This window comes from Glandiceps talaboti, chromosome 8 (genome assembly GCF_964340395.1).
Source record: "Glandiceps talaboti chromosome 8, keGlaTala1.1, whole genome shotgun sequence".
In the NCBI taxonomy this organism is placed as follows: domain Eukaryota; kingdom Metazoa; phylum Hemichordata; class Enteropneusta; family Spengelidae; genus Glandiceps; species Glandiceps talaboti.
Window position 1 is genome coordinate 24,668,012 of NC_135556.1, and position 16,177 is coordinate 24,684,188.

The 16,177-nt window shown below is 35.3% G+C and overlaps 2 protein-coding genes across 2 annotated transcripts; one reads left to right on the top strand and one right to left on the bottom strand.

Moving 5' to 3' along the window:
• Positions 1-277: 277 nt before the first annotated feature.
• On the bottom strand, positions 278-6,017 carry LOC144439409 (cytoskeleton-associated protein 2-like). Its single transcript, XM_078128696.1, has 8 exons — positions 5,981-6,017; positions 5,183-5,270; positions 4,506-4,655; positions 3,562-4,095; positions 2,995-3,289; positions 2,404-2,577; positions 950-1,284; positions 278-527 (listed from the first exon to the last, which is right to left on the bottom strand). The coding sequence occupies exons 1-8, from the start codon at positions 6,015-6,017 to the stop codon at positions 278-280; spliced, it is 1,863 nt and encodes a 620-aa protein (XP_077984822.1).
• Positions 6,018-6,512: 495 nt separating this feature from the next.
• LOC144439496 (HHIP-like protein 2) lies at positions 6,513-15,678 on the top strand. The gene is made up of 7 exons (XM_078128792.1): positions 6,513-7,420; positions 8,023-8,168; positions 9,173-9,348; positions 10,989-11,132; positions 12,571-12,721; positions 13,783-13,931; positions 15,209-15,678. Exons 1-7 carry the CDS (start codon positions 6,542-6,544, stop codon positions 15,436-15,438), a joined length of 1,875 nt encoding a protein of 624 aa, XP_077984918.1. The 5' UTR covers positions 6,513-6,541; the 3' UTR covers positions 15,439-15,678.
• The last annotated feature ends 499 nt before the right edge of the window (positions 15,679-16,177 follow it).

Sequence of the window (16,177 nt, forward strand, 5' to 3'; positions counted from 1 at the left end):
GCATAATGTGTACATGAATTCAATCATGGTGAGTGACTACTAGTTTTAGGTAGAATACAACATTACAACAAGCAGTGACCAAAAAAATAATATATTTACATAATTATACAATAATATTTAATAAGTCAAATATAATGGCAGTGTAATATGCAATAAATAACCCATGAAAGTAACAATTTTGACTTAAAGTAATCAAAGAATGATTTGTCTAGTTCCACCCCCCCCCCCCCCCCCTTTCCCCTTGGAGTTGGAAAATGGAAAGTACCATAAGACATATTCAGTAATCTGCATCACTGTCAACTTCCACGACGGTATCAAACTCGGCCTCCAGAGCTTTATTTGGTTTGTATATGAAGCCTTTCATTTCAATTGGGGTCAGCTCCCACAGTGAGTTCACACATGTATCATGGCTCCGAGTAGCTCCAACCTTTGTAGCACTTGACTGTTCAAGTCTAACTGACCGACGTACAGGTGTTACAACAGCCATTGGAGTCAAAGCTGACTTCCCTACAAATCCTTTCTGGTTCCTGAAAATAAAAATTATGAGAAAAAGGCGACAGTTTACAGATTACATCTACAATCAAAATGATCAACATACATAGTAAAGGTCTGCACATAGAGATTAGAAGAAGAAAGATTTTAACTGGTCACCTCTGATGGCGCTAACATCTTTTCCCAACTGGACTAATGTAATTCACATTGGTGTGCCAGATTAGATGGAAAACAAAAGAAGCTTTATAGTCATCTAAGGTGGCGCTAATCATTTGTGCAATTGTGACAATCAATGGAATAAGTTTTTCTGGACTTGTGGAAAACATCTACTTGATAAGGGAAATTGCTATAAAACAAAAGAAGTTTTGCAATCAACAAAGGTGGCGCCAGTCATCAGTCAAATTTGTAAAATGAGTTCTGATACATTTTGCCTGGATAAAATAAACAAGATCCTCACCTGCTAAACAAGGGAGTCTTACTAACACAGTATTTAATACCAGATGAAGGCAGCAACAAATTTTCCATATTGCTGTCATTGTCAAATGATTGTCTAACTGAGCCTCTTAAAAGATGTGAGTTTGGAAGATCAACTGGTTCTGGGAACGGTCTAGGTGTATGAGTAGCTTGGAGTGATGAACAAGACTCGTCTATTAATGATGTAGTAGTTGGTGGTAGTAGTGGTGAACCTTGTTGGCCAACAGTTGGAGTTAACAGACTGTGTTGTGGAGCAGGAATACTTGATTCAGAACCGTTGACAAAGTCTACCAAGGCAGCTTTGATTTCCTCAATGGGCTGAAATTACATGTAAAGGGAGAAATATTAAGGTGAATGCCTCCTAAAATATAGACCATCTTCTCTTCTTGTGCAATGTTTACTTCACTGAATGACAGAAGCATAATCTGTTTATATTCTTATGTGAACTGTTTTTGCATTAAAAAAAATTCAACTTCAGACTTCATTTGGCATTGAATGATTATTGTTATCATAGTCTTGGTTACCCAGACTCTTGCCACTAGGTGCTCTACTAGGATACCACCCAGACGAGAGTCTGGAGAAATGTAATCCCAAGTTGTGCGCACTGGAAGTAATGCAGTACATATCTTCCAATCCAAGTCACAAAAAATTGACTTACGAAGCCTGTTCTTTGTAAGTAAAAAAAGATATATTAGTTACTTGATACATGATAACCAGACATGGAGGACCCTGAATCATTCAGTGTGCAATGTTGGACGTGAAATATTCCCCAGAATACACTGCTCTGGGCGAGAGATCCGGTGTGGATAACTTTGGATTACATTTCCCCAGAGTCTCGCCTGTCTCATAGCAGAGCCCCCAGAGGTCATAGTCTGGGTAACACAGACTATTGTTATCATACATACATTCAAAACTTATGATCTTCAAAAACACAACACAAGATTGGTGTAAAATACAAGGTTATTGGTAGCTTTAATTATTTTGATAATACCAAGTCACACAATGCACAACTAACTTAAACTTTTCATGCGCTTCATGGAAGTCGAGAAAGAAAGATATTAGATGTTGTTAACTCATATCTGGGGAGGGAGATGTGATCACATACAAATGTGAATCACTGAATTAAAAATAATATGGAATAATATTAATAAATGAACTGAATATCTGATTATTTCAAAATTCACACATAAGTATCTGACTGGCATTCTAGACACTGTCGCATAATTGTTGGAAGAGAAATTCAAGTACAAAATTTACAATGTGTATGAATACTAAGGAGTCAATTTTGTGGTAAGACAGGGGTTAATATCGTAGGTTAAGGACATAAGCCAAGGTAGCAAAGTTGGTAGCACACCTGTCTAGTTTCCTGGAATTACCAGATTCCAGTCTAGACCAAGCTGTACTTTTGTTCTGTTTGTACAATTCCACCTGACTCACCTCAGCATCATGTTGGATAGCCATTTCAAAGCAATCTATAACTTCATGTTGATTACCACTATCTCGTATGATAATCTTGGCTTTACATATCCAGTATTTGGCACACTTTAACATCATCAAATTTTTACCACATACACTTGATAACCACTCTTTCACTGGCTCTACAGGACAGTCCTGAAACACAGATCATACATTAGAAAATCAATGGCTCCACAGAACAGTCCTGAAACACAGATCATATACTTGATAATCAATGGCTTTACAGGACAGTCCTGAAACACACATCAAACATTAGAAAATCAATGGTTCTAAAGGACAGTCCTGAAACACAGATCATATACTTGATAAGCAATTACCCTTTGAGACAAGTAGTTTTTAAAACCACTTACCCAAAGCTGTCAAATCAAAGCCTGAACAGTAAATGTCACCAACAACAAATATGGTTAACTCATCATTCATGCTTAAAATACTTGTCCTCAATGTGTCAAGAGTATCCCCCCCCAACACACACACACACCCAGTATGCAGTACTAGTGACTAGTGAAATTGGTACTGGATTCAACATTGATCAATGTACAGGCAATAACTCACTGTATCTATGAGAGTCAAGCAGTCATTTAACATAGCATCCAGGTTCCCCATAACCTTCTTTTTCCAACCACATTTCATTGCACCATGTCTACCAATATCTTCTGCCTCCAGACTGTATTGTTTTTGTGGTCCTTCATCCTCAGCTGTATATACAGGCGGCTGCCTAATGGCTGGCATACTTCGTCGAGATCTCAACTTTTTCTTCTTCTTCTTTAGTTTTTCATCAATTTTAATCACATTGCTGTATTTTGAAGGAGTTTTACCTTTGGCAGCCAACCATAATTCAAGTCTTTTCCTGTAAATAGCATAAACCCAGTTATTTTAAGTCAAAATATGTCATTGGAAACAGTCAAACCGATGGAGGGCTTTGATATAAACAAATTTCAGGAAGACAATCTTCTAAAGCTCAAAATGTAGAAACAGTTTGTTTGTTTCTGTACATACAATAACAAACATTTTACACATATATTAATCTTTTGCAATTTACTGAGTTTCAAACAAGGACTTGGACATTCGTAGGAAGCCATGATAAAATCATTTTTTAAATGCAAAATGCAAAATAAATACCCCATGTCGAGCTGTTTGTCATTGTAATCCAAAGATGTCCCAGATGTATCAGCTGTGCCTTCTTCTCCATGAAATCTTGGTTGTTTTATTATTGCCAAGCGAGGACTTCTTCTCACTGGACTTGTAAATCGGACAGACTTTCTTGTCAGTAAGTCTTTACATAAATCATCTGCTTTGTTTCCTGTATCTTGTCCATCATCCAAAATGGAGATTTCACAGGCACCAAGCACTAAAGAGTTTGATGTAGATGGCGAATTCTCTTTCCTACTGTCCATTTCACTTTGAGAGATCAGTTGTCCAGTTACTGGCTGTACTTTCACTTTGTTGTGAGGACTACTTGAAAATAACGATTTCTTTGACTTTGACAGCTTTGTCATTGTTTCAGAAGCCTTAGCAGTATGTTTAGAATGACTTGCAAGTTTGATGTTAGAACTTGGTGTTAGAATACCAGAACCCTTCCAAGGAGGTCGTCTCTTCTGTCGTTTTACTTCTTCTTGTTTTCCTTTCATCACCTTCCATTGTTCCAGCTTCTCCCTGTAGGAAAATGACAAGCATCTTTATAGATGGTAATAGTTTCTGTAACTCCATGTAATAACACCCTATATATAGGGTATCAGGCTTTAGTGACTTGGTTTCTGTAACCCTATGTAATCACACCCTATATATAGGGTGCCAGGCTTTAATGACTTGGTTTCTGTAACTCTATGTAATCACACCCTATATATAGGGTATCAGCCTTTGAAGGGTTCAGTATGTTATATATTACCCATGTGTTTTCAAGAATTAAATGGAGAGCCCACATTCACCAATCTTGAATAGCCAAGAGACAATCATTTCATGTGGGATGTATTACTGCATTGATAGACATTGTGAATGTAGTAGTAGTAAAGAATCTATTTTCAAAAGTGATAAAACAAAGCTAGATACCAAAATTAAACACTTACATGATATCATCATCATCATCATCATCCATATGTTCTTGTACTCTGTGTTTTTTCACTTTTTGGTCACTCTGTGCAGATTTGCTTCCTGGAAGTTTATGGGCTGATCTTTGTTCCTTGTCTTCATGTCTTTTACATTGCTTAGTTTTGGTACTGAAATTGAGAAGAATAAAAGAACTTTAAATGTCCACTTTGGATGAGGATTAAAATTTAAGTGTGAAGTAAAAACTGTTTACACTCTGGCACAACAACAAAAAACACACTCTGGCAAAAAACACCAAAATGATATACTGTGCTTGTATGTATTTCGGCACTAGATTTATCTTAGCTGAATACACACAAAAAAGCTTTTTCTGTGGAAATAAGTCCTGCTAACATACTAAATACAAACTGTCAGTGTCATATTTTTATATTCAACTGTTGTGAAAGGTGTCAACAAGAGTTACATCCATGGTTGCATCCAGCAAACTGACTGGACGGGTTATTTACAAGAAATGCTTAATTTACCCATAGACAATGGACAAGAAATATCTATGATTACCCTTACACTGTCTGTCAAATTAAATGTTGCTGATACGTCCTAAATTGCCATTTTGCATGTGCCAAAATAAATATGACCACAGTGCAGTACAATTCATATTTACTACTATTAATGGACAAAATCATAGACATGCACATACCTGCTTCTCAGGAACTGTTGCTGTTTGCTTGACCTCTTTTCCTCCAACCATCTTTGTAACCTTTCTTTCATAATATCCGATTCAATATCTAATGATAAAATGAGGAAATTCAGTTTATGTTAGTTTACAAATAGTAGTGGCAGGTACATGGTGGCTTATAAACTGCCTCTAAAAAGTCTAACAAATATCATACCAATATTTTGTCATTTATTATACCTTACATAGGTGTGATCTCCTATTCCTCTGTCTGCCCATAGACCCTGTCGTGTGAAGTGTGAATACTATATCCATGGAGGTACGTCCTTCCTAGTCCTGCTTGCAGACGGTGCATGGGTCTAGATTACTGACATGACCCTCAACATGGATAAGGAAGGGACGACTTACTCGAGTAAAGTCGTACCATGGATGTATTAGTGAGACACTAATTCATCCATGGTCGTATGCAAGCAGGACTCGTGTAATCTAGACCCGTGCACCGTCTGCAAGCAGGACTAAAACTAGTAAAAAGGCTCCTGCTTGCACACGAAGTACGTCGTCCCTTCTTTTTTCGTGCACAGTCTGCAAGGAAGCAGAACTATTCCTAGGGTGCTGGTGCCGAAACGTCCAGGGTACAGAGAAAGTTGTGCCGAAATGACTGGGGACGAGGGTACAGATGCCGAAACGTCTAGAAAGCGTGCAAACCATACACAACAACACAATTTTACAAATTCGGTTTATAATGTCCTTGGTTTTATACGAATATACGAATCACTTTCGGGGAGAATATCATCATTTAGTTTTGGTGAGGTTGAGACTTACCACTTTTCCTTCTCTTTTTAGTCACGGACTCCGCCATAATGTTGTTTATAAACGTTTAAAACGCAGTCGAGTTCGCAAATTTGATCAGACACTCCAAGTTTGATTTTTCGTGGGAAAATAAGAAGTAACCAATCAATGCACTCGTTACATTGAGCACCACCACTGTATACTAATATGTGTGCCGTGGTTGGCAGAGATGTATGGGCCCATCTAATACTAATTATGGGGTCGATGAGTAGTGGGATGTCTATGTTTATGAAATAAAGCGTCCAGATTTACACTATTGTATGTCATTGAAACAGACTTGTCCTTACTTCCATTCATTCATTCATTCATTCATTCATTCATTCATTCATTCACAATCACATTCAGCTTGTAGGTAAATCGACGGGCAAAGATTTCTTACTATAATGGGCATCCCTCTTGGTGAATTTGGTCTTTGGACGATTCCACTTTAAAAAGGCAAAAAAGTTACATGTTCACCTCAGTGATTCCTGATTGTTATTCAAAAGCGTTCCTGTGGTGGGCGAGCCAACCCCTTACCTATACTCACCTTTCAAAATGTCTACTTCTCTATTCCAATTCATTTTCATTTGCACTGCCACAAGTTTGATGTGTTTTGTTTCGACAGACACCATCCGACCAAAGTGTATTGACTCAGGAGCGCCGTTCGCACCGGCAGACACTTTAAAATTCTGCACTGCTTTCGCCGATTTCGGTTGCTGCACCGCTGATCAAGATAGCGAACTGAAAGTATTTGTTGAGAGTGAGTGGGAAAAACTTGAGGATGGCGACAGCATGCCTGCGTACTGTTATGATCACTACAAGAATCTGACATGCATGCAGTGTTCCCCATTTAGTTTTGACATTTTCATCGAAAACGGGGAAGATACCACTTTCAAAGAATTGCCGTCTCTATGCGCTGACTTCTGCGGTGAATACATTGGCACATGTCCGGAAGTCTCAACGCGTCTGCTGGCAGCAAATGTATCTAATGCATCAGCACTATGTGATGTCATGGCAACAGGTGATGGAGATGATGAAAGATGCTATCCTAAATGTCAAGAGAGAAGTACTGAAAATTTGGGGAATTTGGATTGTGTTTGTCTGCAAGAACTTGCTGTAGGACTACGTAATCCACTGACAATAACCCATTCAAATGATGACACTGATCGCCTATTTATTGTTGAACACATTGGTGTAATAAAAATCATGGAAAAAGACGGCACACTGTTAGAAGACTCTTATCTTGACATCCAAAGTAAAGTATTAACCACAGACTCTCCAGGTGATGAGAGAGGCCTGCTTGGTTTGGTATTTCACCCAGAATATCCACAAACTGGCTACTTCTATGTGTATTATAGTGCAGTAGCTACAGATGAAATGTATGATCACCGGAGTGTAGTGTCAAGATTTTCAGTGTCAGAACTACCAGACAAGGTAATTGATTTTATATACCGGTTCGAAACTTCATATAAGTACCTAAAATATATGCTAAAGCATTCGGAAATCAATCAATCAATCAATCAATTAATCTAAAATATATGCTAAAGCATTTGGAAATCAATCACTCAATCATGGATCAAAAGAATTTGTATTTAGCCAAAATCCAATATGACCTAATGAAATACAGTGGAGAGCTGTGACAGTTAGTTGTGAGTAGCTGTAAATAATTCTAGTTTAGATTTTTTTCCATGCAATTTACAGATTCTTGTACATGTTAAATGGATAGAAAGTCATTAATATATATGTATTTCTATGTGTAATGTTTCTAAAAGCTGATATAGCATCAGTTATGAAACTATTTGTTTTGATTTTGAGGGTTTTCCTCCTGTTTTTTGAGCTTTTTTTCTTCCAGGGTTTAACCTCTAAACAAATGCAACTAGGCAACCTCAAAAAGACATTTTTTTTTAGGTTAAACCCAAGAATGAAAAAAATGCAAAACAAAACACAACTCAAAATCAAAACTAATGCTATGATTATTGCAGTTTATTATGAAACAGTGAATAATCAGACTCACTGTCATATCTTTTTGTCTTTAGGCAGACGTAGAGTCAGAGAAAATCCTGTTAGAAATTAATCAGCCAGCAGCAGGACAGAATGGAGGACAGTTATTGTTTGGACCAGACGGTTATTTGTATATATCAGTTGGCTATGGTGGTGCTGATGAACAAACTGCTATAGATAAGTATGTTATCCATGTCTATGACTAATGCCCAGTAGTCAACGACACCTTTCATTGACTTTTAACAGAGTACTGTAAAATAACACTATGAATTTATACAAGTCATTAAAAAAGTGATGAACAGTTTGTGACTGTGGATAGATATTATAAAACATTCTAACTTTTAATTTAAACTAGTTGTATGACTATAAAACCTTCTTTGTACCCTTGCTTAAGATATCTTTGAATTTAAACTAGTTGGGTGACTATAAACCCTAATTGCATCCTTGTGTAAGACAACTTTTAAATTTAAACTAGATGTGTGACTATAAAACCCTAACTGTATTCTTGGCAAATAGAGGCTTCCTTGCCTGTGCTTGCATTAGAACTTTTCATTTAAACTAGTGACTATAAAATTCTAAGCCTTTAAATTTAAACTAGATATGTGACTATAAAACCTTAACTATCATTGCATCACAGCCAAGACTTCCTTGTCTGTGCTTGCATCAGACAACTTTTAATTTAAACTAGTTGTGTGACTATAAAATCTGTTACGCCCTTGCATATTCTTTTCCCACTTGTGTATAATGTATATGTTTTCTGTCTGAAATTTCTGTATATATCTGTTGATTTTTGTTTCTTGAAAGTATTTTTGGTGTGTATATTTTTTTAAGACTTTTAATTGTCTCTCATACTCAAATTGAAATGGGTTGTAGAGTAAATAAATAAATAAATAAATAAAATAAGAAAAAACTGGCATTGAACATTGGTATGGGGCCAGGTACACCCAACAACCTGGCACTCCAAATGGAGTTGGAAACATTTTCCAAATAAAACATCAAAATTACATTGCCCAGTCTCATGCACTTGAAAGACAATGTAATATTTATCAGTTTGGTTGTTTCGGATAATTTGCATTTGAAGATTGGATATAATTCCAATTATTATTTCGTCAAAATCCTGTAAAGTACCTAATATTTGATTTTCAGTTATAATTTTACATTTGATATCATTTTATTTATCCCTAGGTCAAACCTGCTAGGGTCAATACTCCGTATTGATGTAGACACTGATAATGATGATATTCCATACACTATTCCATCTGATAATCCATTCATTGATGAACCTAATGCTAGACCTGAAATATTTGCCTTTGGATTTCGCAATCCATGGAGATGTTCCTTTGGTACAGGAATTGATCAAGGTAAAGTGTTCACTTTATAGACAGGAAGATTCCTCTTTGCTAAAAATCGCAACACACACACACATACGCATACATACACATACACATACATACACAAACATACACAAACACACTCATACACATGTACACATACATGCATACATATACACACACACATACATACACATACATACAGACAGACAGTAAGACAGACAGACATACATACATACATACATACATACATACATACATACATACATACATACACACATACATACATACATACACACATACATACATACATACATACATACACACATACATACATACATACATACATACATACATACATACATACATACATACATACATCCATACACACACACACACACATACACAAACACACATGCGTAAACACACTCACAAGTCAAGTGACAAGGGGTGTGTACAGTGACAAATCTCAAGTGGTACTGGTAAATCAACAAGTGAATGCACACAAAGGAAAATTGTTATTACGACATGTTGATATATTAGTAATCAATGGACTTTGAAATAATTACACTCACAGTGGGGCAGTAATTCAAGTAGTAAGTTTTCCTCAAGTGGTACATGGCACATTCAACTTCATTCAGTGTCTACACTATCTTAATTACAGGGTGATAACATCTACACAACAAGGTAACCCACTTGTGTATCAATAAAATGTTTTAGTTTGTGTCTATCATAGTTTGTTTATTTTCCACTGTATAATTTGGTATATCTCAATAAATTATGTGCATTCATCGTCTATTGAATTAGATTTTTATTTTAATCTCTCGGATTAAATTTTTGATTGAAGAACAAAATGTCAAGTAAGTTCCCATGAAAGAGATTTACTATAAATATAATAGACTATGGCCTAAACTTTTCAAAACAAAATAAAGTAGAAAATTTCAATTTTTGCGATGAAAAAAGTTCAATTTGTTGAAAAATGTTGATGGTAAAATAGAAGTCAGACCAAATTTGGTAGTGACTATGTCAGCTCATGCCTGGAGACTAAACTAAATGTTTAGATGTTATTCCCCAATACTTTTCTTTGTTCAGTCAAGGAAAATACAAGTGACCTAAGAGGTCTTTGTCACCAGTAGTGACAACCCTTAGGTAACGAGTATTTTCTGGCTGAATGAAGAAAAATATTGGAGAATAACATAATTGTACCAGCGCCAGTAATATCAAAGAAAGTAATGGCAATTTTGAATGTTTTGACTCATATGTCAAGGACAGCAGAACCAGTGATGTAGACACGTGTTGTCATGACATAGATGCATGTTGTTGTGATGTAGAACAACCAGAATATATATTCCATATTTTTTGTTCAACTTAGCTCATGCATCATATAATACACAATGTGATCATAAAAGAAGAAACGTTGTAAAACTGTCATCCCATGATCAGAAAAAAATAGTAGAAAAAAGTTCAAAATTCGTCAAACTGATTTGGTTGCTATGGTTATTTGATATTTTTGTGTACACAGTCAACAATTTAGTTTTAATATGAGATGATGGATTTGACTTGCATGAGAAAATCATCATCTGCTGTGTGAAGGATTCACTATGTCGTCATGGAAACTGAAGCTCAAGATGGACTGATTCTTTTGTTACTAGGTGATGACGATGATGCAGATGTGATGTTTTGTGGTGATGTTGGTGACTCTACAGCTGAGGAAATTAATGTGGTTGAGAGCGGTGGTTACTATGGGTGGTATTATAAAGAAGGTGATGTATGTAGAATCACACCAAATGAAGATGAGGAGTGTATTGATGCCAGTATGTACATTGTCATTGTCATTGTAAGAGGATGAAAGCTTCAAAAATCATTGCATATTCACCCATTTTGATTGCAAATATTAATGCAAAATTTCACTAAAAAATATTGTTCAGAAATGCTATTTTACCCATCAGTAAGTCTGCATAATTATGTTTCACCCCAACAGCAAAAGACCACCACTAAAATGGATGTAAAGAAACTTTTCCAAATACATGGTTCAATTTTATAACTCGACAATCTAATCATAGTAATGTACAATGCTTTTTTACTATGTGTGTCTCTAAACGTAGTATATTCACACACATGGATTAACACTTGCAGTCAAACTAAGCTGTGCTAGCTAGAGTGTAATACAAGAAACTGATATGTATGTCCTTGTAACTGATACCTTTAGAGTAAGTTCAGATATCTATTCTGTAAATCTGTCCTATTTATAATTTAACGTTTCAAAGTAAAGCACACTATGTTGTATACACTGTAGGCTCTTTGTTTACTATAATCCGTAATGTCTGTTCTGTTCTGAGAGGCATGAAATGACCACCCATGACATAGGTTCATGTCTACCTCATACTAGCCATGGTATACTCAATGTACTGTATGCAATAACATAAACCCCCCACCCACATCCTACCCAGTGCTCCATAAGTTTTGCTAATTATGTTTCGTGTCAGGGTTGAAATATTTTAGCTCAGTTTGTTAAGGTAAAATTGATTTTACTTGCATAACTCATACAGAACACATTTAAAGAAATGATTATCATTTTCAACTGAAATGTAGAAATTAAGAGGACATTTTAGAACATGCACCAAATAGGATCTTTACATGACAGATTAATATTTACTTTAGATTCACTGCAGCTGATAAAAGATTTTAGTGTAGTCTTGAAAAACATGATTCACATTTTGTTCAGAATTCTTAAAACCAATCATTTATTAAATTGATATAAAATATCAGATATGATTCGTATAAAGCCTAGAAACCATAGTTTTTCACAAAATATTCACGTCTTGCTGTGTTTATCTTGAAAAAGTTGAACATGGATTGCAGATTAACTTTATCTGGTCACATGTAATCACCAACATTTGTTAGTACAAAATGAATCATTTTTATCACCCACACTGGCTGCAAGATGTCTGTATGATATGAAATCAAATATGTCATGAGATATTCATGCATTTGTCTTCATATAAATATTTCATATTTAGCCCTTTAACAGAAAGATTCACAGTGCACTGATGTAAACACGTCTGGAATCACTTGTTGCAGTTTTAAAGTGTTTAGGTTATGGTTACAGGAGTCCAATGACAACCAATCTTTTAATTTAAAACTGGTCTGTAAAAGATGAAAATAGATCAAACAAGTCAAACACACAAAAAACCTTCACATACTAGTTACGTGGACAGAATGTGTAAATTTTATATTTCTATCAAATTTCAGATAGTTTAGATGTTGAAGACAAACCCCCAATCCATGCATATGAACACACAGAAGAGAGTAGTTTCCTGGCAGTAGTTGGTGGCTATACGTACACAGGATGTCAGTCACCAAATCTACAGCGTTTGTATATCTATGCTGACTATGTACTAGGGTAAGTATACAAAGCCATGTGCACACAGGCATGGAGAAACCATAGTCATAAATCACAGGCCAGTACATTATGCCCATTAAACCTGCATTGTTATAAACCACAGGCCTCTTTACGTCACCATCCAAAACTCATCACCAATATTTATTGCGTGAACAAAAAAATATGTTCTGACTTGCGAGAATGGGAAAACAAATTTAATAACTTTGTTGGAAAGGTACAAGCCAGGACAATTTAATTTTCATACAAGCATATGAACACATGATGCCTTAAAAATAAACCTGATGTAGCATACCTGCATGTCTAAAGGCCCATGATTCAATCCCATGTCTAAAGGCCCATGACTCAATTTCAGTAGTCCAGTTTAACCATAGATCCAGGAGTCCACCATAGTAACAAAGTAGTATAGTACATGTGTAGTTCTGTTCAGGCAATTAAATGAATGTAGTTTTGTAACAATTCAATTAAAGAGTCTCAGGTGAACCATAAAGATGCAGGATTTGAATTAATGTGTGAACTGTTTATAATTCTCACTAATTGCGTAAAAGACTAATATATTATTGAGTGGGAACTAAAGTCATTAGTATCACCTGGTTAGAAGAGAAAGAAAATCATAGACAGTGGATCACTACATGTCTATGTAAGTAAAACACTCTCCTAAAACAATAATTTGAGACTAAATTAATCAGGGGTGCCATTTTTGATATTTAGTCAAGAAGAGATTCTCCAAGAACTTTTTATTCAGTGTATACAGACCGCTTATTTTGGCTTGCCATTTGATTATTATTTTAACTAATGGACATACTATGAACTAGGATCAGTACCAGCTGTCACAGATCAAGGTTACCATAGCAACAGAAATAGTGTCTGTATTTACCCATTTAAGTATTTTCATAAAGTTGAATGAAAATTTCAAACTTCTCATTTTAATGAAATTGTGATGTAAAATGACAACCTAATTGTATTTTACTAAGCAATAGGAAGTTTTAGTGCAGTTTTTGTAGGTCTTAACATATAGTTTATTGAAGATAGATTAAAATTCATATTTTCTTTGTGTTTCACAGAAAACTCTGGTACCTGAAACAGAATTCAAGTACTTTGGAATGGACAAACTCTGACCTCTGCTTGGGTAGTGATAGTGTTTGTAACCATGGCTACCAAGGACAGTTTAATGAGCACACTTACATACTTGCTTTTGGAGAAGATGAGAATGGTAAGTACTGGTATAAATGTAATGAATGCTACATACTTAGAAAGTTGAAGTCTTGTATATGTAAAAAAATCATCAATTTCATTACACTTTATATCTCAAAGAGATCTGCATGGTAATGCAGTTTCACCTTACATAGTGTCATAGCTGTTTATATTGCAGTGACTTTGTTGAACACAGAAATAAATAAATAGCTTTGCACTATAAAAAATACCTCACTAAAAGAGTACATTCAGAAATTGTTTTCAAAAGTGATCAGCTCTGAAGATTAAGTGACTCTCTTCAGTAGTGTTTATCAGATAGGACCTGTGGTACTGTCTTCTTCACACTTCAGTAGAATATGTAGGTGTGAAACTCAACAAACACCAAGTTTTAGCCCAAATAGAGGGTTGCATTCCTCCACAAATTATTGATATAAGTCAAGCATTATGCTAACTACGTCCTGTTAATATTGTGACATCAATCAATCACTCAATCAATCAAATTTCTATTGTGCCGATTTCCAGAACAATGTTATGTTCAGTAGCGCTGAATGGCTAAAGCACACCATATGCTTTGGTGAACAAATGAGTCTTCAGTTTGTTTTGAAATGATCCAGGCTGGAGGCTTGGAGAATGTCAAGTGGCAAAGAGTTCCAAAGTTTGGGGGCGACATATGAGAATGAACGACCTTCATAGGTGACTTGTCTGTAATTTGTTGTTGTAAATAGATTCTTGTTTATAGAATGTAGAGTGTGGCTGAGATATATAGGATATCCATACATTCTTCTTTCATGTTGATCATCATAAGCTTGCTATACTCCACTCATAATTAGGGAATAGGATATACATATACTTTTAATCATAAAAGAAACATACACTACCATGTCATATTAGTATTGTTACAGACGTTAGGAAGAAATGTCTACAGCAATGCTAAACTTTCTTCTTGTATAAGGGAAATTTTTTTGTCTTGTTCAGTTATTTTCTATATGTATGTATTTCTGTATATTATTTTTGTTGAAATGTTACTTCAAGTTCAACATCAATTTGCTAAAAACACAGAGTTCTGACGGCAACATGCAGTTGAAGCTACATTACGACTATGTACTGAAAGGCCTAGAGAATATTAATTAAAGTACACATTCCACTGTCCATATCTTTGTAGAAATACATCACATATACCCCAAGAGATGATGTTATCAAATTTATAGATTTACATCACATTTTTATTTTCACTTGAGAAGAGTGTTATCAAATTTGAGATGATAAATTGAAATAAATTGTTTGTACTGATTTTAGGTGAAGTATACTTGATGGCAACCAGCAACCCAAGTAACACAGCACCTACAGCTTCTGTTTATCGTATTGTTGATCCAGCACGACGTAACGATCCTGGTACTTGTACACACCTGGATTCCATAACAATAGGTGACGAAGATCTCCCTATTGGTTTAGCTACTAACACCAAGATGTCTCTTGTTACTCTGACTTTCTTTGCTTCTCTTGTTTCACTTCAACTTGGATTTTAGTCACTTCTTAGAGTCTAGAACTAATAATGACAATATTGTCGGTCAATGTCAGATATTACTGGCCATCTACACCATTTAAAGGCTATGTACTAATATAATCCAATTAGAAGCTTGATGACAGATGGAGTGAGAATCAACCAATCAGGAGATAATTTCAATCATGGTATTATCCAATGAGAAGGTAGCTTTAATCAAATTAAAGTTGAGATTCTTTTCTTGATACCACACTGTAAGAATGTTAACAAGAATTCTCCCATACCTAAACAAGAATTCTCCCATACCTAAAAATAGAATTCTCCCATACATAAAAGACTTCTCATATCTGATATAGAATTCTCATACCTGATATAGAATTCTCCCATACCTAAAATAGAATTCTCCCATATCTAAAATAGACTTCTCTCATACCTGATATGAAAATGTTGATTCTATAATCTTGTTATCCAATGAGCTTGTTGGATTCTAATCGTGTCATCCAATGAGAATGTTGGATTCTAATCTTGCCAACCAATGAGACAACATATTTGACCATTATCTTGCCTTCTTCAAGTAAAAAGTAGATAAAAGTGTTGTCATCCAAGATCTAATCATATTGTAACTATAGTAACCACTAACAAATAAACTTATACAATTCAGTAGCTGAAGATAAAATGTAACTATAGTAACTACTAACAAATATACTTATACAATTCGGTAGTTGAAGATAAAATGTTATCATGTGATGGTAAATTAACCAATC